This window comes from Musca domestica, unplaced genomic scaffold (genome assembly GCF_030504385.1).
Source record: "Musca domestica strain aabys unplaced genomic scaffold, Musca_domestica.polishedcontigs.V.1.1 1, whole genome shotgun sequence".
NCBI lineage: Eukaryota > Metazoa > Arthropoda > Insecta > Diptera > Muscidae > Musca > Musca domestica.
In genome coordinates this window covers 31,111,514-31,138,626 of record NW_026712114.1, presented here as the reverse complement: position 1 = coordinate 31,138,626, position 27,113 = coordinate 31,111,514, and the positions used below count along the sequence as shown (strand labels likewise).

Genomic DNA, 27,113 nt, shown 5'->3' with positions numbered 1-27,113 from the left:
AATTTTCAGGCATGGGATGAAGTATCTAGTACGAACTTCACATGCGAAATTTGAAACAATTCCGGTAAATAATGTCGCTAAAATCATTAAAATACCGAATATCGGGGGGTACGGTATATGGGGGCTATACGAAGACGTGGACCTACATGGCTCATTTTCTATTTTATTCTGCAGTATCTATTACGAACTTCAAATACCAAATTTGGAACAATTCCGTTAAATAATGTCGGTAAAATCATCAAAATATCGAATATCGGGGGGTGCCGTTATATGGGGGCTATATGAAGACGTGGACCTACATGGCTCATTTTTGGACTTAGGATGTAGTATCCATTACGAACTTCGAATAACAAATTTGAAACGATTCCGGTAAATAATGTCGCTAAAATCATCAAAATACCGAATATCGGTGGTACCATTATATAGGGGCTATACGAAGACTTGGACCTACATAGATTATTTTCTGTCTTGGGCTGTAGTATCCATTACGAACTTCAAATGCCAACTTTGAAACGATTCCGGTAAACAATGTCGCTAAAATCATCAAAATACCGAATATCGGGGGGTACCGTTATATGGGGGCTATACGAAGACGTGAACCTGCACAGATAATTTTCTGTCTTAGGCTGTAGTATCCATTACGAACTTCAAATGCCAAATTCGAAACAATTCCGGTGAATAATGTCGCTAAAATTTCGAATTACCGAATTTCGGGAGGTACCGTTATATGGGGGCTATATGATAACTTGGACCTACAAGGCCCATTTACGAACTTAACCTGCCTACTGGTAAAATATACATGTGTGCAAAATTTTAGCCTTCAATCTCAATTTGTTCGAAAGATAACGTGATTACAACAGACAGGCAGACGGAAAGACAGACAGACGGACATGGCTAAATCGTCTTAGAATTTTACGCTGATCAAGAATATATATACTTTGTTGGGTCTGACATGAGTATTTCGAGGAGTTACAAACGGAATGACAAAATTAATATACCCTCCATAGTATGGTGAAGGGTATAAAAATTAGCAATATTGTATTATTAGAACTAATTCTTGCACATTATTGCACATCTATTAATGTTTGCCAAGCTTTGACCAGGTTCTTACAATTTCTGTGAAAATCTACGCTTAAGAAATAAACATTTTTAAATGACTTCCATTCCAAGATTCAAGGTTCTATAAAAAAACTTGTCATGGGCACTCAGACAATATCAGATAAACTCGAATCTGATTAGCGAAAACACATACCACAGTTTTAATATTGTAGTTAACAGAGTCGTTCCCAGAGCATTTTTGAAGCTGGTACGCACGATAACTCTTGAAAGTAGTATCCGTTTTGGTACAAACTAGGCACATCCTAATATTATTATCAAACTTAGATCGAGTTCGGAGATGGGCAATTTCGGTCCACTCCTTCTGGTAGCTCTCATACAAAAGGTCGACACTTTCAAAAAAAAAATATTTTACTGAACAGAAAGAGAAAGGATAACTCGATTACGCTCCAACTTTGCAAATCCTAATATTTGCATTTGTATTATTGCTAGGTCAGGTGCGAAAATGGACAATATCGGGCCACTCCATCAATTACCTCCCACACAAAGGATGAATATTTTGAATAATTATAACACTTATAAAAAGTGATGTAAGAATCAGATTGTCTTCAAATTACACACATCACAATATTTCCATTAAGCCTAGGTCTATTGCGAAGATGGAATATATCGCTCCACTCCTTCTGGTAACCTCTCCCACAAAGGGTCAAAATTTTAAATATCCATGAAGCTCACAAAACGCGAAATTAACATCCGATTCCTTTCAGACTTGGCATATCTCAATATTCCTATTAGCAAAAGATATGTTATAAAGATGGAATATATCGGTCACAACCTTCTGGTACCTCTCCCATACGAAATTAACATCCGATTCCATTCCGACTTGGTACATCTCCATATTTCCATCAACACAAGATCTGCTATAAAGATGGTAGAAATCGGACCATTTCTTCTGGTACACCCCCAAATTGGGCTCAAGATGTTAGAAAGCAAAAAAGCACCCATCTCTCTTCAAATTTCACACATACAAACATTTTTGCTAACACAAGATTAGTTGAGAAGTTGATATACACCTGCGAACCCCTTGTGGTATCTAACCCACTAAAGATCACAATTTTCAATACTTTTATCTGCGTAACATAACTTGCGAAACAAGTCAGCGATTCTTAACAACTTGCTATATCTAAATTATGGAATTCATGATTTCGCATAAAATTGGATATAAATGTTCGAGTTTCTAGTAATTTTGCTCATACCAATATTTTTATCTGTACGAGATGAAGTATGAAAATGGAATACTTCGGTCGACTTTATATGGTCTCATATAAAGTGAAGGAAGCAGTCAATATAGTCCAACCATGGCACTTCGCAATATTTATATCACATTTATTTACGTCCGATACGAAATAAACAATATATGTCCATTTCTTCGGAACCTACTCAATGAAGGGTCAACAAATTGAATGTTATGATTATTATAACCTACAACATTATGTGTTGGGGGTATTATAAGTTTGATTGGCCCAAAAATTATGTAACACCTCGAAATATTGGTTTCCCACATAGGAAAGTATATATGGATCTTCCTAACTCGCCGAGCTGAGTCGATCTAGCTATGTATGTCCGTCCGTCCGTCTGTCCATGTTAATTTGTAATCACTCTACAGGTCGCAATTATGGCCTGATCTTCACGAAATTTAGAATGGAGGTGGGGCTAGGGTCAGAATAGAGCCCTATTTCTTTTGGAGATTATCGTATAATATTTAGTTGTTGAAATGGACCAAAAACTGAAAAAAATTCTTCATTTAGCAGTTGCTCTACAGGTCGCAATTATAGACCAATCAAAGCGGAAGTTAGCATGGGGCTAGAGCTTAGGGCTGGGTAGAAGCCTTCCAATTTTGATGGTCATCGGGTATTATTTAGTGGGTGAAATAGGCCTCAACATTTGTGTTAAATAAAAGTAAAATTTTCCGTTAAACCGCGAATATTTTTAATCCCGGCGAAATCACAAATAGACGAACAGGTCAATTTTGACCATTACGCCGATGCCGATAGTAAATATATCGGCTATATATAGCGAAATATATTGAATGTATATGTACAAAGGAAGGGGATGTTAGTTAGAATGATTATATCTCAAGAATGGCTGGAACGATTTTGACAAATTTTGTCAAAATGCCCTTTTGGCATAAAAGTATAAAATCTAAAAAAAAAAATCGCAGAAAAAGATGCCAATAATGATGTTTATATAGATTTTGTAGTATTTTGTGACATTTTTATCATTTTTTCATATTTTTTATCGCATGCGATTTTTTTAATTTGACTTATAATATTTTGTAATATTCTTTCACCTAACAACACAGGTTGGGGATATTATATAAGTATTGCAAATATCGTCTGATCCTCACGAAAATTTTCACAAGGGTAGGGTTGGGCTGAGAAGGGCTGGGCCTATTGTTTTCAAAGATGTCCGCAATATATTAGGGGTTGAAATTTCCTGACAACTAAAAATTTTCCTGATTTTGCAGCCGTTATAAATGTCACAAATAAAAACCAAAGGACAGGAAATCTCGCACAAAGTTAGAGTTTAGGACAGCGAGTAGAATGGTCCACTATTTTTGTGTGAAAAAATCACAGCATTACTTACAGGCGATATCCGAAATACACAAAAGGCGAACTTCTGGCTTATTTATGCTGATTCCGTTGACGAATATAGCCAAATATCGTAGACAAGCAAATCATATAGATGAGTCTAAATTTGGAGATACAGAGGGGCTTCTTGCTTTTGGAGATGATTGAAAAATATTTGGGGTTAAAATTAACCAAAAACAGAAATGTTTTTCTGATCGCACAATTGAAGCCCATCGACACGCCTGTGAAGAGAGTTAAGGACATGGAAGAATTCTAGCATTTTGGATGACCATTGGATTATATTTAGTAGTAAAATGGACTACAACAACTAACCGCACGACGGAGTGCATAAATATTGGGCAAATGTACCTAGTCAAAATCCTAATTTATAATTCCAATATGGATTTGGATATAAGGGGGCTTCTAACATATTGTAGTGTTGTAGGGTATTACATAGTCGGCCCCGCACGACTATAGCCTTTGCTTAATTGTTATTATATTATAGAATTAATTATTATATTATATTATAGAAGTTAAAATATATTTAAATAATCGAACATTGACTGAGTGTATACATCTGTCGGCATAACCGACCGATACTTTTTAACTTGTTTGAATTAAAATATGTCCATAAATACATATACAAAGAAACTTCTAAAATTTTTAAGCAACACACACACTCAAACTTAAATTTCTGAACTTTAAAATAGTTTTATGTTATTCATTGAGTCTTCCATTATTTGTTTTCAATGACTTAAGGATGACTGTCTACAAATACCCATTTGAAACTGTCATACATATTTTATTGGAATGCACGACGAACACCGAACGAGCAAACCTCCAAACTTTATATATTTATGAACTAAAACTAAAACTATTGCTAAGACATCATTTGCCATAGAATAATATCCCATCAGCAGGCTGTCTGCAGGGCAAATTTATCTTGACATGTTGCCAACCAAAAAAAAAAAAAATAGACTGGTGAACAAGGAAAGACATTTAAGTGTACACACATATGCATATCTATTCGGGAGTTAACAAGAATTCTTAGAGCAACAAATTTCTTTAAATTTTTTGTGGTTATATTAACATAACCTTAAGGCAGTCAGCGCAACCCCTTTTCTAAAAAGCCAAGGAGTAAGCTTCTCAATTTTGTACTATTCAACAGCAAAGCAAACACATAGTCCTTGTTCTTAGTAACCAAAAAGGAATGATATTTGATATATGGCAATAATATGAAGACATAGGAGTTGGATCTACAACAAAAGTAAAAAAAAACATACAAAACCCCAAAAAGAAACAAAAATAAAAAAATAAAAAATCTTGAAAAAACAGAAAAGGATTGCCGGTTTTGAGAGCACAACGGTAAAATGGAAATATGAATTTCAAACGCAACGCAACAAAGAAAACAAACGGAAGAAGCTACCCCACACACACACACACTTAAGGGGTTATCAACAAACCAATGAACGAACGAAGGAGCAACCAGTCAAGCATACCATACAAAACCAAACAAAATCTACTTAAGATTTATATTACATAAAACTATGAAATTCTAATATGAATACAAGATGATAGCAGTCCCTGAGGAGGGGGCTGGTGGGGGTTCACAATGGCAAACTAATGTATAAAGTCGTAAGACTTGAAGTCAAAAGGACATGGCTTCCTTGGCAAGTTCATAGTTGAGCATTGAGTAGTGGTATATAAATTATGAATATTTTACTGACGATTTTGGTAAACCATCATCTTTAAGATGATGAAACACAATTTGTTTCAATTAGAAAATCTTCCAAGAAATGCAATCCAATTAAGGGATATTTTTAAGAATTCGTATTAGGGATGTAAACCAATTAAAGAAATAGGTTTGATTAATGGTAACGTTAAGGTCATGTTAAGGGCTTTCTAAATCTAACAAGTAAAAAAGAAGCTAAGTTCGGCCGGACCGAACTTTTTATACCCTCCACCATTCGGAAGGAACATAAAAATTTAAAAAAAAATCTGTCGAAAAATACCATTCAAATAGAAACCTTTATATGTTGGCTATACGAAGACGTGGTGCTGGATAAGTAATTTTCTGTCATTGGCTGTAGTATCCAAGACGAACTTCAAATACGAAATCCGAAACAATTCCGCTGGATAATGTCGCTAAAATCATCAAAGTACCGAATATCGGGAGGTACCATAATATGGGGGCTATACAAAGACGTGGACCTGCACAAACAATTTTTTGTCTTAGGCTGTAGTATCCATTACGAAATTCAAATACGAAATTTGAAAGATTTACTGCATAGACAATTTTCTGTCATAGGTTGAAGTACCCATTACGAACTTCAAATACGAAATTTGACGCGATTCCGTCGAAAAGTGTTGCGAAAATCATAGAAATACCGAATATCTGGGGGTAGCGTTATATGGGGCTATACTAAAACGTAGACCTATATAGGCAATTATCTTCTAGGTTTAATGAGAACTACTTGTGTAGATTCTCAGACAATCCCATTGAAAAATGTGGCTAAAATCATCAAAATACCGAATATCGGGGGTACCGTTGTATGGGGGCTATACGATATCGTGGACCCATACAGGAAATTCTGTTTCATTTTTTACATAATTTTACAGATAAAAATATTGGTATCAGCAAACAAGTTAAGTTCTGCCGGGCCGAATTTTTAATACCCTCCACCTTAGGGTAATGGAAACACTAGAACCAATTATGACCCACAAATACCAATTTTTAGACATATTCGTGGGAAAATGTGGCAAAAAATCATCAAAGTACCGAATATCGGGAGGTACCGCTATATAGGGCTATTCAAAAACGTGGACCTATACATACAATATTTCTCATTCATTATGACCAACAAATGTGGCAAAAACCATCAAAATATCGAATATCGGAAGATATCGTTATATGGGGGCTATACCAAAACGTGGACCTATACATGCAAAGTTTCGCCACCAGAGCTAGAACCCATTATGACCAACAAATACCAATTTCTAGACAAATCCATGAAAAAATTTGGCAAAAATCATCAAAATGCCGAATATCGGGAGGTACCGTTATATGGGGGCTTTACCAAAGCGTGGACCTATACATACAATGTTTCGCCGCACAAACTAGGACCCATTATGACCTACAAATACCAATTTTCAGACAAATCCGTCAAAAAGTGTGGCAAAAATCATCAAAATACCGAATATCGGGAGGTACCGTTATATGGGGACTATACCAAAACGTGGACCGATATATCTGATTTTCAATACCAACCATCCTAGACATAATAAAAATTATTCTGCTAAACGTCAAATAATGTGGGCTGTATCGTGATTTCAACAGACAGACGGACATCGTTAAATCGTCTTAGAATTTTATGCTGATTATGAATATATATACATTATTGGGTCTACCAAGGTGTAGGGTATAAATTACAAGAAAATCGAACATTTATATCCAATTTTATGCGAAATCATAAATTTCATATTCATCTCAGGTTTCTGGTTGAGAGAAATATTTAGATATAGTTCTTGTTTCGCAAGTTATGCAAGATAAAAGAAAGGAAAAGTGTGACCCTTTGCGGGTGAGGTAGCAGAAGGGGTTCGCAGATATATATAATCTTCGCAACAGATTTTGTGTTAGCAAAAATGTTTGTGTGTGTGAAATTTGAAGAGAGTTGGGTGCTTATTTCGCTTTGTTTGAGCGTTTTATTTTTCAAAATCTTGAGCCCTATGTGAGGAAGGGGAGAAGATATGGTCCGATATCTATCATCTTTATTACATATCTTGTGTTGATAGAAATATTGAGATGTACCAAGTCTGAATGGAATCGGATGCTAATTTCGCGTTTTATGATCTCCATGGATATTCAAAATTTTGACCCATTGTGGGGGAGGTACCAGAAGGAGTAAACCAATATATCCCATCTTCACAGCCGATCTTGTATTAGTAGAAATAATGGTATGTGTGAAATATGAAGACAACTGGATGCTTATTTTGGATTTTATAACATTTTTGGTTATTCAAAATGTTGACCCTTTGTGGGGGAGGTACGAGAAGGAATAGCCCGATCTGTGCCATCTTTATAACACTGGTGGCCAAAACTAAAGCAACTGAAATTACAAGGAGAATGAATGCCCTGTAACTTTTTCAAAAATTAAGAAAATGAGAAAGTTTTTATGTTTTTTTTATGTGATTTATGTGATTTCATAATTATTTCTGTATACTAAGTCGGTTTTTTGAAACTGGATCAGTGGTAACAGTCTATAACGGATGAAGCCCGTACTGATCCACAAATTGTGAGAGAAATAAAAAAGAACCATTTAAGACTTCAACTGGATTGGTGAGAGAGCAATCATTGAATATAAGCTCGAGATCAGTGCGTAGACTAGTAGTGGTAGCTGGTCTGCATGCCCGTAAGACATCAAAAAACCATTTATATCTGAAAAAATCAAAAAGGCTTTCGGAAACGATAATATTAAGTGGAATTAAGCTCAATGGAAAAAAAAAACATTATTTCTGGGTTGAGTCTACGTTTAATATTAAAGGCTCATACGTGAAAAATTTTACGGTGAGAAGACCAAAAAATGAAGCATGAGGGAGGGTCAAAAATGGTGTGGCGCTGTTTTTCTTTCTATGGACTTGGGCCTATCCATAAAATAAAGGAAGTTGTGGATCGGTTTGTTTACAAAGATGTGTTGGACATCACGTTGTTGCCCTACGCTGAGTAAAATATTCGGCTGATTTGGGTGTTTCAGCATGTCAATGATCCCAAACTTGTAAAATATTGGTTGCGGGAGTCAAAAATTCATGTTTTGTTATGGCCGGCACAATCACCTGACCTAAACTCCTTAGAAAACCTTTGGAGTATCGTAGATAGGAAGATCAAGAGAGATTCGGAAATAAATAAGCACAACATTTTCTAAAGAATTCGGGGTACCTGGGAAAGCACACCCAAGGATCAAATTGAGCGTGTTATACATTCAATGCCTCGTAGGTGTGCAGCTGCTATTAAAAATAATGGTTATGCTATCGACTACTAGCCAAAATTTAATTATTTTAAAATAAAAAATTAAAAAGTTGCTTTAGTTTTGACCAAGCAAAAATTGGGTCATTTTAGTTTTTCATATATTGTTGTTCATTCAATATTATTTTTGCATTCTTAGTTTTAATTTTTTAAAAGTGAATTAAGCATCTCATTTAAAACTGGAAAAATAATCACGATTTGTTTATTTTTGTAAAAGTTACGGGGCATTTATTGTCTTTGCTATTTTAGTTGCTTTAGTTTTGGCCACCAGTGTATATATGTCCGATTTTTTCTGAAAATATGCAAGACTCATGAAAAGTACAAAATTATTCATTACTTAAAAATTGTTGATATATTTATTGTACTCCTAAATTAATGGCCCCCAAGGAGAAAGCAAGAAACTGGTAACAAATAAAATTCCGAGACACACATAATCAAAAAATAAAAACATAATTAATGAATTTTTCACTCAACCAATATCACTTCAGAACATAATTCATCTATAAATTCTACAAAAAGAAAATTTCTCTTCTAATCTATGACTAATCCATTAATAACCAACTAGAAAAGAGATGACTTAGAAAATTATAAGACATATTAAATGCTGGATTGTAATCAACGGAGGAAAGAAGAAGAGAAAGAAAGAAAGAAAGAAAAAAGAAAAATGCAATTTATAAGCAAAGATTTCAAATTGGTTTTAAACGACTTTCCAGGTCAAGAAACAAAAATTGTAGCCACAAAACAGCAGCAGCAGCAGTAAAAACCAAATAAGACCGAGAAGGAAAAATAAACAAAAACCAAAACCTAAGAAAGCGTAGAAACCGCAATAGCGCCAAGAAAAGCAAATAAACAGACATAATGGCAGGAAGACTGGGACAGAACGTCAGATGAACAGACAAAAAAAAAACAAAAACATCCAAGTGTTTGGTGGTGGTAGCCAAAAACACATTCGTAGCACAAAAAAAAACATAAATCAACGGCAACGGACGACGAAGCGAAAGAAAAACAACGGTCTAACAGAACGACAATCTGGATGTGCGGCAGCAATGAATTGTATGGCACGAGCAGCAATAAACTTCAACAACTGAAAAATACAAAATAATAACAACAACAAGAGAAGTAGCAGCAAGAAATCTTAAGAATGCGGAATAACATTTCGCCTAAAACTGTATAACTCACCGGCCCAAATAACAGCACAAATAATGGCACAAAACCAAATAAATACAAAAAACAAAACCATAACCACCACAAAAAAAAACGCTTATAACTGCTTCAACAACCAAAAACCATAAATATATGACGGCGTTCGAAAACGAGTGTTCTAAACGCAATTAAAAACACAACGTGAAATGGTGTTACCATAGGTCAAGATGCGTATAAATTTGTTATAAGCTGCAGTGGATAGAGATTAATATAACTTGAACCTGGAGGTTGTTAGTTTTATTAGATTTGTATGCATAGTACGAGGGCAGTTCGCAGTGTTCAAAAAAGACCCATCCGCAATTGTTTACAATGGGAAAATTAGAAATGCGTTCTGTACTTAAATGTTTACATAAAAAAGGTTTACCGGGACAAGAACATGGACGTCCAAAAACAGCAACAACAACAACAGATATTGTAGCCAAAGAGCATGATATGGCATTAAATGATCGACGAATAAAAGAGCGTGAAATTTCTAAAACGATTTGCATTTCTAATTTTGCATGGAGAACTACAGATTAAACAAGTAAAAAAAGATGTAAGTTCGACCGGGCCGAACTTTGAATACCCTCCACCGTTTGGAACGATTTTGGCAATTCTCAAAAACAATAAAATCCGTTAAAATCTTAGAAATACAGAAGGTAGCCGTTATATTATGGTCAATACGACGACATGGACCTGCATAGGTAATTTTTTTTTTTTTTTCATAAGCCATATAGTAATGGTAAATGCGAAACATAGAAAAATATCAATGAATAATGTATAGGGTTGCCCATATTCGACGGACCCATTTGGCAACGCCATAACTTTTGACAGAGATGTCACATCGCTTAATGACATACCGCGTTTGAAGCGTCAGTCCAAGCAGATTTTTACCATGAACCAATACACGCCACGCGAGCGCTCTGAAATAGTTGAAATTTATATTCAACAGAAGAAGTCAATTGTGAAAACTCAACGTGCTTTTAAAAGTTAAAAAAATGTGAGAAGTGCGCCTTCTAAGAACACCATTAAGCGTTTATACGAAAAACTTTCGACTGGTAAGGCTCTTTCTAATCCGAAGAGGCCATATTAAAGTCGACCAAGGCGATCGGCCGAGAATATCGCTGCCGTACGAGCCAGTGTTGAGAGGTCCCCAAGAACATCCCAAAAACGCCGTTCTCAGCAGTTGGGCATGGCTCGGTCCACTTTACAACGGATTATTCGCATTGATTTGCATTTGTTCCCGTACAAAATTCAATTGACGCTAAGAATGTTGCCTGCGGACAAGCCTCGTCGATTGGAATGGGCCCAAAGAGTCATGGGTCCGTCGAATATGGGCAACCCTGTAGCTACAGTCATCAAAATACAGATTATCGGGAGGTAACGTTATATGGAGGCTATATGTTAGGATTTAGTATTCATTGCGAACTTCAAATACCAAATTTGAAACAATTCCGGTGAATAATGTCGCTAAAATCATCAAAATACCGAATATCGGGAGGTACCGTTATATGGGGCCATACAAAGACGTGGACCTGCACAGACAGTTTTCTGTCTTAGGCTGTATCCATTTCGAACATCAAATGCGAAATTTGAAACAATTCCGGTGAATAATGTCGCCAAAATCATCAAAATACCGAATATCGGGAGGTACCTTTATATGGGGGCCATACAAAGACGTGGACCTGCACAGACAGTTTTCTTTCTTAGGCTGTAGTATCCATTACGAACTTCAAATAGCAAATTCGAAACAATTCCGGTGAATATTATTGCTAAAATCATCAAAATACCGAATATCGGGACGTACCGTTATATGGGGGCTATACAATACAAAACATAGACGTACATGGTCCATTTTCAATACCTCAAATCCTGCACACATAACATACATTTGAGTACAATTTTATCAATCTACTTCAATTCGATCGGAGGCCAGAGTTATTTTTACAGACGGACGGACATCGTTAAATTGACATCGAATTTGGTATTTGAAGTTCCTAATGGATACTACAGCCTATGAGAGAAAATTGTGCAGATCCACGTCTTCGTATAGCCACAATATAACGGTACCTCTCTACATTCGGTATTTTAATGATCTTAGCGACATTATTCACCGATTTTTTTCAAGTTTCGTATTTAAATATTGTAATGGTTTATGGAAAAAGTTGTCTATACAGGTTCACGTCGTCGCTTAGACCTTAATATAACGGCTACATTCGGTATTTTTATGATTTTGACAGAATTTTTAACGATTTTTTTTTTTTTGGAAAATTTCCAAATACGTTCCACAAGGTGGAGAGTATTCAAAGTTTCCCCGACCTAACTTACTGTTTTTTAAGTTAATCATTCTATTTAAAACGTTTGGCCTTTTGTGGCAGAGGTACCGGAAGTTGCCGATCAAAGTTTGAAAGTAAAATTACAATATTACCGAATTTCGACTTCATTCCAGAGTTAGAGCGTACCATACGAAAATACTTTTGGACGAATACGGATTCAAATATTCTAAATCGGATTTCGTCCAAAGAGACCTAGGGTCTTAAACCATTATTTCGATGAGCCACATTTTTTGTAATAAGGCTGAGAAAATAAAAACATATCTTTTTGGAAAATCCTGTACACATACATATAAAAACTGCAACAAAGTCGAACGCCATAATTTTTACATTATGTTTTTTAAATGTTATTGAATGAAAGCAAAAAATGTCGGAAATAGCATCAAATTTTTGAATTACTTTAGATTTGTTCAAATTGGTCACCTTTGGTATGAATTATGGTCTGTGTTGCTCTGCGGTATTTTGGTCCATTCCCGGCGAAGCGATTGCTTGAGGTGATCGACACTTTGGTATGTTTTAGTGCCAACCTTGAATTCCAAAATACTCCAGACACAATAGTCCAACGGATTGGTATCCGGAGATTTTGGTGGCCATTGTGCGCTGGAAATGAAACGAGGAGCCTCATTTTGTAACCATTCTTGGGTGGCGCGTGCTGAGTCCTGTCTGCGGCCACAATATTTGCGTGCCAAGGCTTTAAAACACGCTCCAGAATATTTTCGCGATTATATTCGGCATTTATTCTGATGCCACGATTGATTAATACGAGCGGAGAGCGACAATCGGCTGTTATGGGGGCCCACACCATCACCATGGCCGGCGCATGAGTTCTGGTGGCCAACCAGCACATTTTCACACATTTTCAGCTGACCTCTTTGGCAAGTAAACACGATCATTTTGTTTGTTTACAAACTGCTGGAAATCGAAGGTTTTCTCATCGGAGAAAACCAGTTCACCACTTTCGACCAAGCGAAGCAACTCTTTAGCTCTTTTGAGTCTATTTTCTTTCTGTTGCGGTGTAAGTTCTTGCACTTTTTGGAATTTCAATGGCTTTACCCCGAGCTCATTTTTCAATATTTTGTGGTTTTGCAGCCAAATATAAAGAAATCACACTATCACGCTTGAATTCCATCACCAATAACTTTTTTTCTGGAAAATTCTCGCCAAAGTGTTTTTGTACGCTTGTAAACAATATAATGAGCTGTCACTGGAATAATTTTAACTGCTGTCCGACAAGTGGCTTATGAATGACAGTAGTCTGAAGTTGGTTGCAGGTTTTTCATCTCAACATGTACTTAAATAAATGTGCATATGCTGATGTTTATACGTGTCGCCAAATCTGCTGATACCCTTTAAATTCTTTTTAATGGAATTATCACTAGAAATCTCTATTTAGAGAACACCCCCCGGAGGAATTTCCATTAAAATAACTCTATCTTCCCAAGTTTTCCAGGTAAGAATTAAAGCGACTTCAGAAAGGCCTTCAACCTACCTAGTTTCCAGCAAATAGCAACTAAATCGAGTATAGGGTGAAGGGACAGAGCTGGAATCTCTAAATTTGATATTAAGATCACTGTTTCTATCTGAGGTTTACATATGAAGATGTTTTTTAAAATGCGTACTATAATTGTTCGAAAAGTACTAAGTGGTACTAAATTTGATATTGGGTGAAGAGAGTGGATGATAAATTCGGCATTGAGTGAAGGTAGAGACCTGAAATTTGATATATATGTCACTGTTGGTATCTGTTGTTAAAATATGTTGGTTGCATTGGAACAGTGTACTATAATTGTTCGAAAGGTACTAAGTGGTACTAGCAAATAGCCACGTATGTCTCTGTTCGTACAACAATTCACATTTTTTATCCACGATACATTTTGTGGCATTTAATTACACAATTAATATCAAATTAGGTCACATTATGAATAAACATCAGATGTTAGTGTCGCTGATGACAATGGTTGACTGTCAGGCCGTCTCACTCAGTGAATGACTGACTGACTTGCCACAATTCAAAATTATGAGCCGACGACCATTGCTGGACATTGTTTATGTTTAGCAAATAGATTCTAGTATCTACTGCAACTGGCTGTAGTTGGATGGATATGTTGTAACCATACGGTTGGTCGGTCGGTGGGTCGGTCGGTGGGTCGGTCGGACGTATGATGCAAACATAATATGTGTGCATATCGAGTGATTGTAGTTTGTAATTTCATAAGTCCGACCTACCGAGAGACAGACAATCAGACATCAAAGAACAAAGAATGACATAAAATTATTATCTCTGATGCTTTTTTTGCACATAATCATCAGTGTCGTTGTTGTTGTCGTCGTCGTAGAAGTGGAGAAAAAAGAAGGAGGCAAATAATAATAAATGTACAAGTCATAAATAAACATATTCAATTACAATTTACTTTGGCGGCATTTTGTAACCAGAGAAGCGCGCTCAACATCAATTGTGTAAGAAAAGCGAATGACGTTTTGTAGTTGTTTGATTTCGAAAAGCCCCCATAGAATTAGTGGCTGTGTGCTCATGGAACGTTTGTGGCTTAGCATAATGAATGCAAAAGTAGCATTTTGTGAGCAATTATGTCAATGAATAACACGTATTAGAGGGTATTTAAATATCGGCGTTTAGAATATTGGAAATATATTAGAAAATGCGGGTTATTAATTTTATATATAGAGGAGTAGTGAAATAATGGAGTGGTAGGGCAGTCGTCTTGGTGAGTAGGCGTGTGATATGTGGATAATATGGAAATTCGTACTAAAAGGGTACGAAAAGTACTAAAACATATTAAAAATTGAATACTTTCTATTGGACAATCGGAATGAGGTAGAATTCTGAAATTTGGATTGACAATCAATGATGGAGTACAGGATATATATAATTTTTGAAAATTTGAACTTTTCGTAACCTTAAAGTTCGAATTTTTAAAAATTATATCTATCCTGTACTCCCATGGTACCATTTGATACTATGTAACCAGTAAAGGAAATCTTAAAGTCGGGCTGGGCTGACATTATGACACCACTTTGCTAATTTAGTAGAGCACCGCATAATAATTAAAAGTTTTAATGGGAGAATTCAATCACACATGCTATGATTATAATTATAATTTAAAGTTCAAAGGACTAAATATCCCGAAGCGTTTATATCTTTTAAATTCAGACTTGTATTACCCATTTGGTGCACAATTAATTTGAAATCGGAACCGATCTCGATAAAATTTGGCAAAGATACTTCTGAGCTGTATTTGATATATTTGCCTGAATATCGTTGTTACGGAGTGCATATTACAGCTGTGGGTAACAAATATAACAAATCGGATAAACAGTATATATGGGAGCTATAGCTATATCTGAACCGATCTTCACCAAATTTGGCATACTACCTTCTAGACTCAATTCGGTCGAAAGTGCCAAATTCGATCCCATTTGGGCAAATATTAAACATTTGGTGTACAATCAAAATTAAATCGGACGAAGTTATATATGGGAGCTACGTCCAAATCTGAACCGATCTCGATAAAATTTAGCAAATGTATTTCTGAGCTGTATTTGATATATTTCCCCAAATTTTGTTGTTACAGGGTGCATATTACGGCTGCGGAGGACAAAAGTAACAAATCGGATGAACAATATATATGGGAGCTATAGCTATATCTGAACCGATTTCGATCAAATTTGTTATTCTTATTTTCAGGTCCAAACTGATCGTAAGTGCAAAATTCCATACTATTCGGACTGATATTACACGTTTGGTGCACAATAAAAGGCAAATCGGACGAAGTTATATATGGGAGCTATATCTAAATTTTGTCCGATTATCTCCAATTTCAATAGGGTTCGTCCTTGGGCCAAACAAATGATTTGTGCAAAATTTCATCTGGATAGGGCAATAAATGCGAACTGTAATTTGTTTACAAAAATACATGGACAGACGGACGGACGGACATGCATAAATCGACTCAGAATGTGATTCTATGCAGATCATCAAAAGGAACTATGGGTCTATCTCGTTTCCTTTTGCCGGTTACAAACAAATGAAAAAAGGAATAACACCCTGACCACATGTGGTGTAGGGTATAAAAAGATAGAGCAAAAAACTTTCAACTTGATATGAGAATCAAGATTGGAAAGTGAGATTGATATATAAAAGTGGTTTTGGAAATGTGTACTCCAAGTGCACGAAAAGTACTAAATAGTACTATATTTGTACCAAATATGATTTTGGGTGAACAAAGAGTGCTAAAAATCTATTGGTTTAAGGTGAACGGATGAAGCTGAAATTTAGAAATTTCAGCTTTGGGTCCCTGTTGCTGAGTATTTTGCGATAAAGAGGTAGTTTGGGAAATGTGTATTACAAGTGCACGAAAAGTACTAAATAGCACTATATTTGGTACAAAATGGTTTTGGGTGAACATATAGTGTTTAAAAACTGAATAGTCTGGACAGGTGTCCGAAATGTACTAAATAGTACTAAATTTGGGACAGATTAGTTTAAGGTGAACGGATGAAGCTGAAATTTAGAAATTTTTCATTGGGTTTTTTTGGTTGCTGGTTAGTTTTTGCGATAAAGAGGTAATTAAGGAAATGTGTCCTACAAGTGCACGAAAAGTACTAAATGGCACTATATTTGGTTTAAAATGGTTTTGAGTGAACAGATAGTGTTTGAAATCTAAAGTAAACTGAAATTAAGACAGTTGTGCGAAATGTATCAAATGGTATTAAATTTAGAACAGTTTGGTTTAGTTAGTGTACAAAAAGTACCAAATAGCACGATATTTGGTAAAAAATGGTTTTGTGTGAAAAGAGATTGTCTGAAATCTGAACTTGGTACAGAATTTTGAACAATTTGGTTTAGGATAAACAGATGAAGTTGAAATCTTGAAGTTTTGTATTGGGTTCCCTGTTGCTGCTTTGTTTGCTATAAATTAATGGTTTGGGAAAGGAGTCTTTATAGACTCCCAGAAGGGAGTCTTTGTAGTCTCCCAATAGAAAGTCTTTATAGACTCCCAGAGGGGAGTCTTTATAGGTTCCCAGTAGGGAGTCGTTATAGACCCCAGGAGGGAGTCTTTATAGACTCCCAGGACGGAGTCTTTATAGACTTCCAGGACGGAGTCTTTATAGACTCCCAGTAGAGAGTCTTTATAGACTGACAGGAGGGAGTCTTTATAGACTGCCAGGAGGGAGTCTTTATAGACTGCCAGGAGGGAGTCTTTATAGACTGCCAGGAGGGAGTCTTTATAGACTAGCTATATGGAGTCGTTAAAAAGCGAATATAGGGAGTCTTTATAGACTCCCAGTAGACTTCCAGTAGGGAGTCTTTATAGACTCCTGGTTTTTATAAAATCTCAGTAGGGGGTCTTTATGGACTCCCAGTAGGGAGTATTTATAGCCTCCTACAATTGCACGAAAAGTACTAAATAGTGCTATATTTGTACCAACTATGGGTTTAGGGAAAATCTGAAGTAGTTTGGAGACATGTGCGACAGTTGTGCGAAATGCCCATTTCGTACATTTCTACTTTAGATTTCATCCAAAACCACATTTGGTACAAATACTAAATTTAGAAATCTGAAATTTGGTAATGTGTACTATAATTGTCGAAGCGTACGGAATGGTACTATATTTGGTATTGGCTAAAGGGGTGGGGCAGAAATCCTGATATTTTGTATAGAATTCTCAGATTTGGAATTCTCTGATGGAATTCTCTGTTGGTATCTGAAATTGAGATATGCAAGTGATTTCGCAATGTGTACTATAATTGTTCGAAAGGTACTAAGTGGTACTAAATCGAGTATAGAGTGAAGGGACAGAGCTGGAATCCCTAAATTTGATATTAAGATCACTGTTTCTACCTGAGGTTTACATATGAAGATGGTTTTTAAAATGCGTACTATAATTGTTGGAAAAGTACTAAGTGGTACTAAATTTGATATTGGGTGAAGAGATATAGGTGGAATCCTAAAATGTGTTATGGATGATAAATTCGGCATTGAGTGAAGGTAGAGACCTGAAATCCTGAAATTTGACTGTTGGTATCTGTTGTTAAATATGTTGGTTACATTGGAACAGTGTACTATAATTGTTTGAAAGGTTCTAAGTGGTACTAAATTGAGTAATGGATGAAGGGACAGAGCTGTAATAACGAAACTTGATATTGAAGTCACTGTTGGTACATATGAAAACAGTTTTGAAAATGCGTACTATAATTGTACGAAAAGTACCAATTGGTACTAAATTTGGTATTGGGCGAAGAGATAGAGCATGAACTCCGAAATTTGATATGTATCTTACTGTGGATGTCTGTAGTTGAGAGAAAGATCTGGTTTTGGAAATGCGTACTATAATTGTACGAAAAGTACTAAGTGGTACTAAATTTGGCATTGGGTGAAGGAATAGAGCTGGAATTCTGAAATTTCATATAGATGTGACTGTTGCTACCTGTGGTAAAGTATGATTTATATGATTTTAGTAGAACTACCGTAACAAAATAATTTATTTGAAGTAGATCATACAACCTATCAACATTTGGCTGTAGAGCAGTCATGGTTTGGTTATAGAGGGAGGGTACATATATTTGGGAGGCATATCCAATTCTGAATCGATTTTCACCAAATTTTTACGGATACATTTTTAATTTTATAGCAAACAACGTTGCTATAGAGTGCATGATATCACTTCGAATATATATCGGGGCCGAGTTCCACCAATATATATCGGAGCCGAGTTCCACCAATGGAAAAGTACGTCCCGAAATTCACTCCATTTGGGCTGATAACAACAATTATTTGCACAAAAAAGCTGAAATCGGATTAAGGATAGTTGGGAGCTATATGCAACTCTGAGCCGGTTTTACTGGAAAAGTGTACTGAAAAGTGTTCGAAAAATTATAAGTGACACTAAATTGGGAATTATTTGAACAGATAGAGCTGGAACTATATAATTTATTATTATACTATGGATGACACTGTTGGTATATACTTAGTTTTGAGAGAAGGAAGTGCATTGGGGAAAGCGAACTATGGTTATTTAAAAAGTAATAAATTTGAGTGAATGGATAAGCCTGAAATGAATCTGAAATTTAATATTGAATGAGGGTTTATGGGATTTAGTTATGGGCGTGGCCAATTTTTATTATGAAAACACGTTGAATTGGTTTTGTCCAGAAGAATTAAATTTGGAGCCAATGGGATTAACTGATATGCTCCCTGGTTCAAGGGATTATTTTTCGAATATCCTTTTCGAGAAAGGAAACACTTGAATATAAATATTTGGTTAATTTTGCGATGTAAACTTTCAAAACGTCAATACACTTATCTTCTAGTTTTGCTCTTCTTTCAAAATTTACTGGATTTTCCCTGTAGATATCTTTTGTGTTGCACAGCGTAAAAACAAAATCTTACAAAGAACAATTTTGAAACAAACAAATTTATTTAAAAATCCTCTTAAAATATTTTCTTTTTCCATTCTATTCAGAAATAAATTATAATCATTCGCACTACACTAATAACCTAATAAATAACACACTTTTCTAATGGATTCATTGGAGTGTCCAGATCGCAGGAAAATTCCTTAGAAAATTCTAGAAAATTCGATAGCGGCCCAATGACACGAAATCTATCGGGCACATGTTCATCCATGGTTGTGACAAAATTCCTAAGCATCGGATGGGTGGAGCTGCACCACAGCTGGGCGTAAGCAATGAAAAACAATTGTTTACCCGTGTAATTTAGACGTGGCAGCATTTCCAATTCGATGTTTAAGCGGGAACGATGATACCAATCGGAGTAGGCATCAAAGGCCAACTGTATGCCACCATTGTCGGCAATATTTTCCGATTGTGATAGATTTTCCGAGAGATGACGACCATCGTAGATATATTCCTGATATTGGCTGCGAAAGCATTGGGTGCCTTTAATGAAATACTCTTGGGTATAGAAATCCCACCATTGACGATTATTGCCGTTGGCATCGAACAGCCGGCCCTCTTCATCGAAGGCATGTATCAGCTCGTGGGATATGAAGAAACCCAGCGTGGCAAATTTCAAGGCATTGGGATAGGAATCGGACCACAAGTAGTAGGGCTGCAGCATAGCCACGGGCACCTTGATGAGATTTTCGTGTAAAATATAGACTGGCGAAAAGGACATAACCGCTTCGTTGTGGGGCCGAGGTTTTTCTCCTAACCTCGTTCTTGTTTGCTGGGCTTTCCAGGTGCAAATTTCCTTTAGATTCGCAACCAAATCATGTTTGTTCAAGGTTATGTTTTGGAATTCCAAATCGAAATTATCTTCTTTGTGGGAATTGATTTCCAGTTTCATGGCATCCAATTTCAGTTTGGCCATGTGCCGGGTCAGTGGTCTCATCCAGCTCAGTTTGACAGAGTCTAAAGAGCGTTGGAAACTTGCCTTTATGGTGTGCCACATTTGCTGAACATCCTGCTCCATTTGTGGTGTGATATATTTCCGATAGACCATGTCATCCATGATATTGCTAAAATATTTCTTTGTACGCATGAGGCATAAATGTTCCAATTCATCGGACATTTTGGGTTTCATCACTATGAAATGTTCCAACAGATTGAAGAATATGTAATTGGCCACAACTCGCTTGGGGGTAGTTTGTATGGCTGCGATAATTCTCTCCGTCTCAAAAGAGTTGAGGTCATAAATTTTCGCAGTAGGTATGTAGCCCAGCAATATTGTCAACATCCGTTTAACATCAAAATGCGGAAAGTATTTATTGTGGACATCATCAACGGTTCTTAAACTTTTGGTAAAAAATGTCCTACTATTTGTGTCAGTTCGAGCCATTGCAAGCACACTTTCAAAGTCAAATATTTCATGGGCAATTTTTTCGCTGGAATTTTCATCCAAGCCCAATAGGGACCTAAGCAACTCGGCAATATTATCCTGGCGCATTTTTCTATAGACCTCATGATGCTCCTGGGTGTATATCAATTTCGAACCCAACGGCAAATCCTGCATGGCCAAATGTAAACGATGTATACGGCTGTTGGCAGTATCAACCTTTACCTCGAAACCCAAAATTATTCGAATATCATATTTACGGGCAATTTCCGCTATGGTCTTCAACCAATCGAATTCATATGTCAACCATATTTCATCATCCTCCAGAGCGGGCATTTTTCCAAATTCTTCTACAATTTCTCTTAATTTCTCAGGATAGGTATTCTTAAGTATGCCCACATTCATGCATGATTCATGAAAATTCTTCACTTTCATTTCGGCCAAGGTGTCCACCGAAGTTTTATCTCTCAGCACCACCGATATTTTGCGGCTCAAGGCATTGGATATGCTCTCGAATGGATTGTTTACATATGGATAGTAATTTGGGGGATTAAGTCGTTTGTAGTGGCCACAGGCGAACTGATGGAAATCACTGCAGGGATCCACATCCTCGTCCATATAATTTCGCATTTCAGCCGATTTTGCATAGCGGAGCAGCTGTTGTTTATATCGTTGATTGATGTCACCAAAAGGGTCAATGCTAGTCGTCCACGCAACGGAGACCCGCAAAAGTAACAAAACCAAAATCCATTTTAGAGTTCCAAACATTTTACTTTCACCAACCAACCAACCTACCGACCGACTGACCGTTATTGTTCACACCGATTTCAATACTAAATTCGGCAAGAGTTTAATTCAATTATCATCGCACATCATCAGACACTGAATTTCAAACCGAAGAAAGGTTATCAATTAAAACACGCTGGGAGATTTAAGTCAACATTTTATACAAAAAGTTTGGAAGAAAATTCTCTTTTTTTTTAAGTGGGATAAGAATTTGGAAACAATGGAAAGAATGCCAAGGTCAAACACATGTTTAATCTTAATTTTGCCTATTAACCCATTAGTGTCTAGACTATGATAATAACATATGAGAAAAGTGAAAAGACGGAAGAACTGTCATAAAAGACCTACGAAAGATCTTCTATTAAGACAAACCCTTTAAAAAACATGGGTTTCCAAAAATAGGCGTACATTTGGTTAGATTATTCATAAAGAGCTAAAAATAGAAGACACTTGTAACGACATATTGAAACCTTATATCACAAAACAACCTAAATAGAGGGGGGCAAACCGATCTCATTCAATTTTCTGAGTGATAACCGGCTAGTTAGTGTGTTTCCAAAAATCATTTCAGATTTGGCTATTGCCCACATATACAGGGAGAGATGAAAAAACTACCACCAACTTCAGACTGCTGTAATTTCTAAGCCACTCATCCGACAGCTGTTAAAATTATTCCAGTGACAGTTCATTATATTGTTTACAAGCGTACAAAAGCATTTTGGTGCGACATTTTATAGAAAAAAGTTATTTGTGATGGAATTCAGCGTGATAGTGTGATTTCTTTATATTTGGTTGGAAAACCACAAGTGGCTATCGTTAGAGCACTCCAGCATTTAAATGTGAATAAATCTTTTGTGTCTCGTACCATTGCTCGTTACTGTGATACTGGTAGCGTAGCACCATATATGTCAAGGAAGTGGACGAAAGAAAACAGCAACATCAGCAGAAATGGTTCGAAAAGTAAAGAAGTGACTTGATCGAAACCCGCATCGCAGTGGCCGAAAACATGGCTCGTGAGCTGAACATATAGCAATATTCCATTCGGGCATTGAAATTCCAAAAAGTGCACGGACTTACACCGCAACAGAAAGAAAATAGACTCAAAAGAGGTAAAGAGTTGCTTCGCTTGGCCGAAAGTGGTCAACTGCCGCATATGGATTTCTCCGATGAGAAAACATTCGTTGTCCAGCAATTTGTAAACAAACAAAATGATCGTGTTTACTTGCCAAAGAGGTCAGAACTCAAACGCCGTCCATGGTGATGGTGTGGGCCGCCATAACAGCCGATGGTCTCTCCCCGCTCGTATTAATCGAATGCGGCATCAGTATAAATGCCAAATAATATCGCGAAAATATTCTGGATGGTGGATTAAAGCCTTGGGCACGCACACATTTTGGCCGCAGACCTTGGACATTCCAACAGGACTCAGCACGCGCCACCCAAGAATGGTTACAACATTAGGATCCCCGCTTCATTTCCAGCGCACAATGGCCTCGATATGGTATAGCCACCATATAACGATACCCCCAATATCCGATATTTTGATGATTTTAGCCACACTTTTTCAATGGAATTGTATGAAAATCCACACAAGCAGTTCTCTAAGAGCACTTTATCTCTTGGCAGAGAATTATATATATATAGGTCCACGATATCGTATACCTCCCATATAACGGTACCCCCCGATATTCTGAATTTTGATGATTTTAGGCACATTTTCTAATATAATAGTCTGAAAATCCACACGAGGAGTTCTTTGTGGGCACTTTACCCCCTGAAAAAGAGTTGTCTATATAGGTCCACGATATCGTATATCCCCGATATAACGGTACCCCCGATATTCGGTATTTTGATGATTTTAGCCACATTTGTCAATGTAATTGTCTGAAATTCTACACAAGGAGTTCTTTGTGAGTACTTTATCCCTTCGATGAGAATTATCTATATGGGTCCACGATATCGTATAGCTCCCATATAACGGTACCCCCCGATATTCTGAATTTTGATGATTTTAGGCACATTTTCTAATATAATAATCTGAAAATCCACACGAGGAGTTCTTTGTGGGCACTTTACCCCCTGAAAGAGAATTGTCTATACAGGTCTACGATATTGTATATCCCCCATATAATGGTACCCCCCGATATTCGGTATGTCGATAATTTTAGACGCATTTTTCGACGGAATTGTCTAAAAATTTACACAAGGGGTTTCTTGTGAGCACTTTACCCCCTGAAAGGAAATTGTCAATATAGGTTAAAAATATCGTATAAACCACATATAACGGTATCCCCCGATATTTGGGATTTTGATGATTTTAGCCACATTTTCCAATGGAATGGTCTGAAAATCCAGACAACGAGTTCCTTGTGAGTACTTTATTCATTAAAAGAGAATTATCTATATAGCTCCACGATATCATATAGTCCACATATAACAGTACCCCCACCCCCCGATATTTGGTATTTTGATGATTTTAGCCACATTTTTCAACGGAATTATCTGAAATTCTACACAAGAGGTTCTTTGTGGACTCTTTACCCACTGACGGGGATTTCTTTATATAGGTCCATGATATCGTATATCCCCCATATAACGGTACCCCCCGATATTTGGTATTTTGATGATTTTAGGTACAATTTTAAACGGAATTGTCTTCAATTCTATGCAAGGAGTTATTTGTGAGTACTTTACTCTCTAAAAGAGAGTTGTCTATATAGGTCCACTATATCATTTATTCCCCAAATATATCGGCACCTTCCGAGATTTTAACAGAATTTTTAATGGATTTTATTTTTATTTTTTGAAAATGTCCCAATTTTTTCCAAATTGTGGAGGGTATTCAAAGTTCGGCCCGGCCGAACTTACTACTTTTTTACTTGTTTCATTTTCGTCTGGATGTTACAAACAAATGTTCAAAGATAAAATACCTTGTACACAACTGTGGTGTAGGGTACAAAACAATACAAATGAAGTAAGATAAATTCTATTGTCTTAGAAATGGCCATAAAAATAAGATGTTAATATGTGCTTAAAACCCCGTTAATTGGTTGTACTATTTATTTGCTATGCTTGTTTCTGTCTAACATTCCGTTTGAATATTCTTGCCAAAAGACAAGCGATTTAATAAATTTGTCATAACCCAACATTTTCGAGCGGATAATAGTACCTTGATTCTTCTTTCAATGTGTTTTCATGAAATTTGAAAATTTCTAATTGAGTTCACAACAAATACACAATGAATTCATAACAAATATTAAAAACTAAATGCCGGTCAACGTTCTTTTTGCCTTCCGTTTTTTTTTTTTTTTTTTTTTTGGGACATTTTCTGTGTAAAAGTCATTTGCAACATTCTTTTGTGGTTTTTAGTTTTTAACATGGAACTAGGTTTCCAAGTTGAACAGCGGACAACAACATGTAAAAAATAATGGCCTAAGGGCAACAACGACATTATGCAAACACAAAAACAACAACAACCAAGCAGATACCTCTTGTTTGCATACATATTTGTGTAATGCATAATATTGCAAGCAGTCAACCAGCCAGCTAGCTAGCCAGCCAGCCAAAAAGGACAAGCTACAGCAACAAACATCGAAGCGAACAAACCACATTAACAAGAGCAACAACTGCAACAACACAAACAACATATGAATGCATCTCATTCACTTTAAACAGAACTGACAGACATCTGTCAACTGTGCACGACATAAATGCAAATATTTGTTCATGTCTTTTGATAACCACTAAAAGATATGTAGAACACCATGAGTGAGGGAGGATGAGGGGGTGCGCTATTGTATGAGAATGTATGAGGTTATTTGCAAAAATATGTGGAGGATAAGGAGGGGCGAAATGAATTTGGAATGAATGAATGGTTATGCATTTCTTTGAATAGTACGAGGAAATTTATTTATTTTGAAACATTTGACAAAAATAAAGCATTTTAGGGGGCACGGGTGTTACACAGGGGAAGCACTGTAACCATGTTTTTCAATTTTTATTACCCTCAACCATCTATGCGAATCAGGACCCTAGGTCTCTTTGGACTACAATTTGCTACACAATGGTGGCCAAAACTAAAGCAACTTAAATCGCAAAGACAATAAATGTCCTGTAACTTTAACAAAAATAAACAAATCGTAATTATTTTTCCAGTTTTAAATGAGGGGTTTAATTCACTTTTAAGAAACTAAAAATAAAAATAATTTTGAATAATATGTGGAAAACTAAAATGACCCAATTTTTGCTTGGTCAAAACTAAAGCAACTTTTGATTTTTTATTTTAAAATAATTAAATTTTGGCTAATAGTCGATAGCATAACCATTATTTTTGATAGCAGTTGCACACCTACGAGGCATTGAATCTATAACACCCTCAATTTGATCCTTGGGTTTGCTTTCCCAGGCACCCCGAATTCTTTAGAAAATGTTGTGCTTATTTATTTCCGAATCTGGCTTGATCTTCCTATCTACGATACTCCAAAGGTTTTCTAAGGAGTTTAGGTCAGGTGATTGTGCCGGCCATAATAAAACATGAATTTTTGACTCCCGCAACCAATATTTGACAAGTTTGGGATCATTGTCATGCTGAAACACCCAAATCAGCCGAATATTTTACTCAGCGTAAGGGAACAACGTGATGTCCAACACATCTTTGTAAACAAACCGATCCACAACTTCCTTTATTTTATGGATAGGCCCAAGTCCATAGAAAGAAAAACAGCGCCACGCCATTTTTGACCCTCCCTCATGCTTCACTGTACCTTTGCAACACTGCGGCTTGAGTCCTTCATTTTTTGGTCTTCTCACCGTAAAATTTTTCACGTCTGAGCCTTTAATATTAAACGTAGACTCATCCCAGAAATAATGTTTTTTTCCATTGAGCTTGATTCCACTTAATATTATCGTTTCCGAAAGCCTTCTTGATTTTTTCAGATATGAATGGTTTTTTGATGTCTTACAGGCATGCAGACCAGCTGCCACTACTCGTCTACGCACTGATCTCGAGCTTATATCCAATGATTGCTCTCTCACCAATCCAGTTGAACTCTTAAATAGCTGTTTTTTTTATTTCTCTCACAATTTGTGGATCAGTACGGGTAGAAGTTTTTCACGGCCTTCATCCGTTATAGACTGTTACTACTGATCCAGTTTCAAAAAACCGACTTAGTATACAGAAATAATTATGAAATCACATAAATATTTATGAAATATTTCTCGGAAATCATTTTCTGTGATATGTTGTTTTGATTATCACTGATAATTTGCTGTTTTATTCAGGTACTGTATT

The 27,113-nt window shown here is 36.3% G+C and overlaps 2 protein-coding genes across 2 annotated transcripts in view; both read right to left on the bottom strand.

Moving 5' to 3' along the window:
- LOC101889975 (mucin-2) overlaps positions 1 to 27,113 on the bottom strand; it is a 534,609-nt gene that overhangs the window by 481,497 nt on the left and 25,999 nt on the right. The gene's annotated exons all lie outside the window — the stretch shown is intronic.
- On the bottom strand, positions 19,679 to 21,852 carry LOC105261564 (neprilysin-4). Its single transcript, XM_011292645.3, has one exon. The coding sequence runs from the start codon at positions 21,803 to 21,805 to the stop codon at positions 19,739 to 19,741; it is 2,067 nt and encodes a 688-aa protein (XP_011290947.2). The 5' UTR covers positions 21,806 to 21,852; the 3' UTR covers positions 19,679 to 19,738.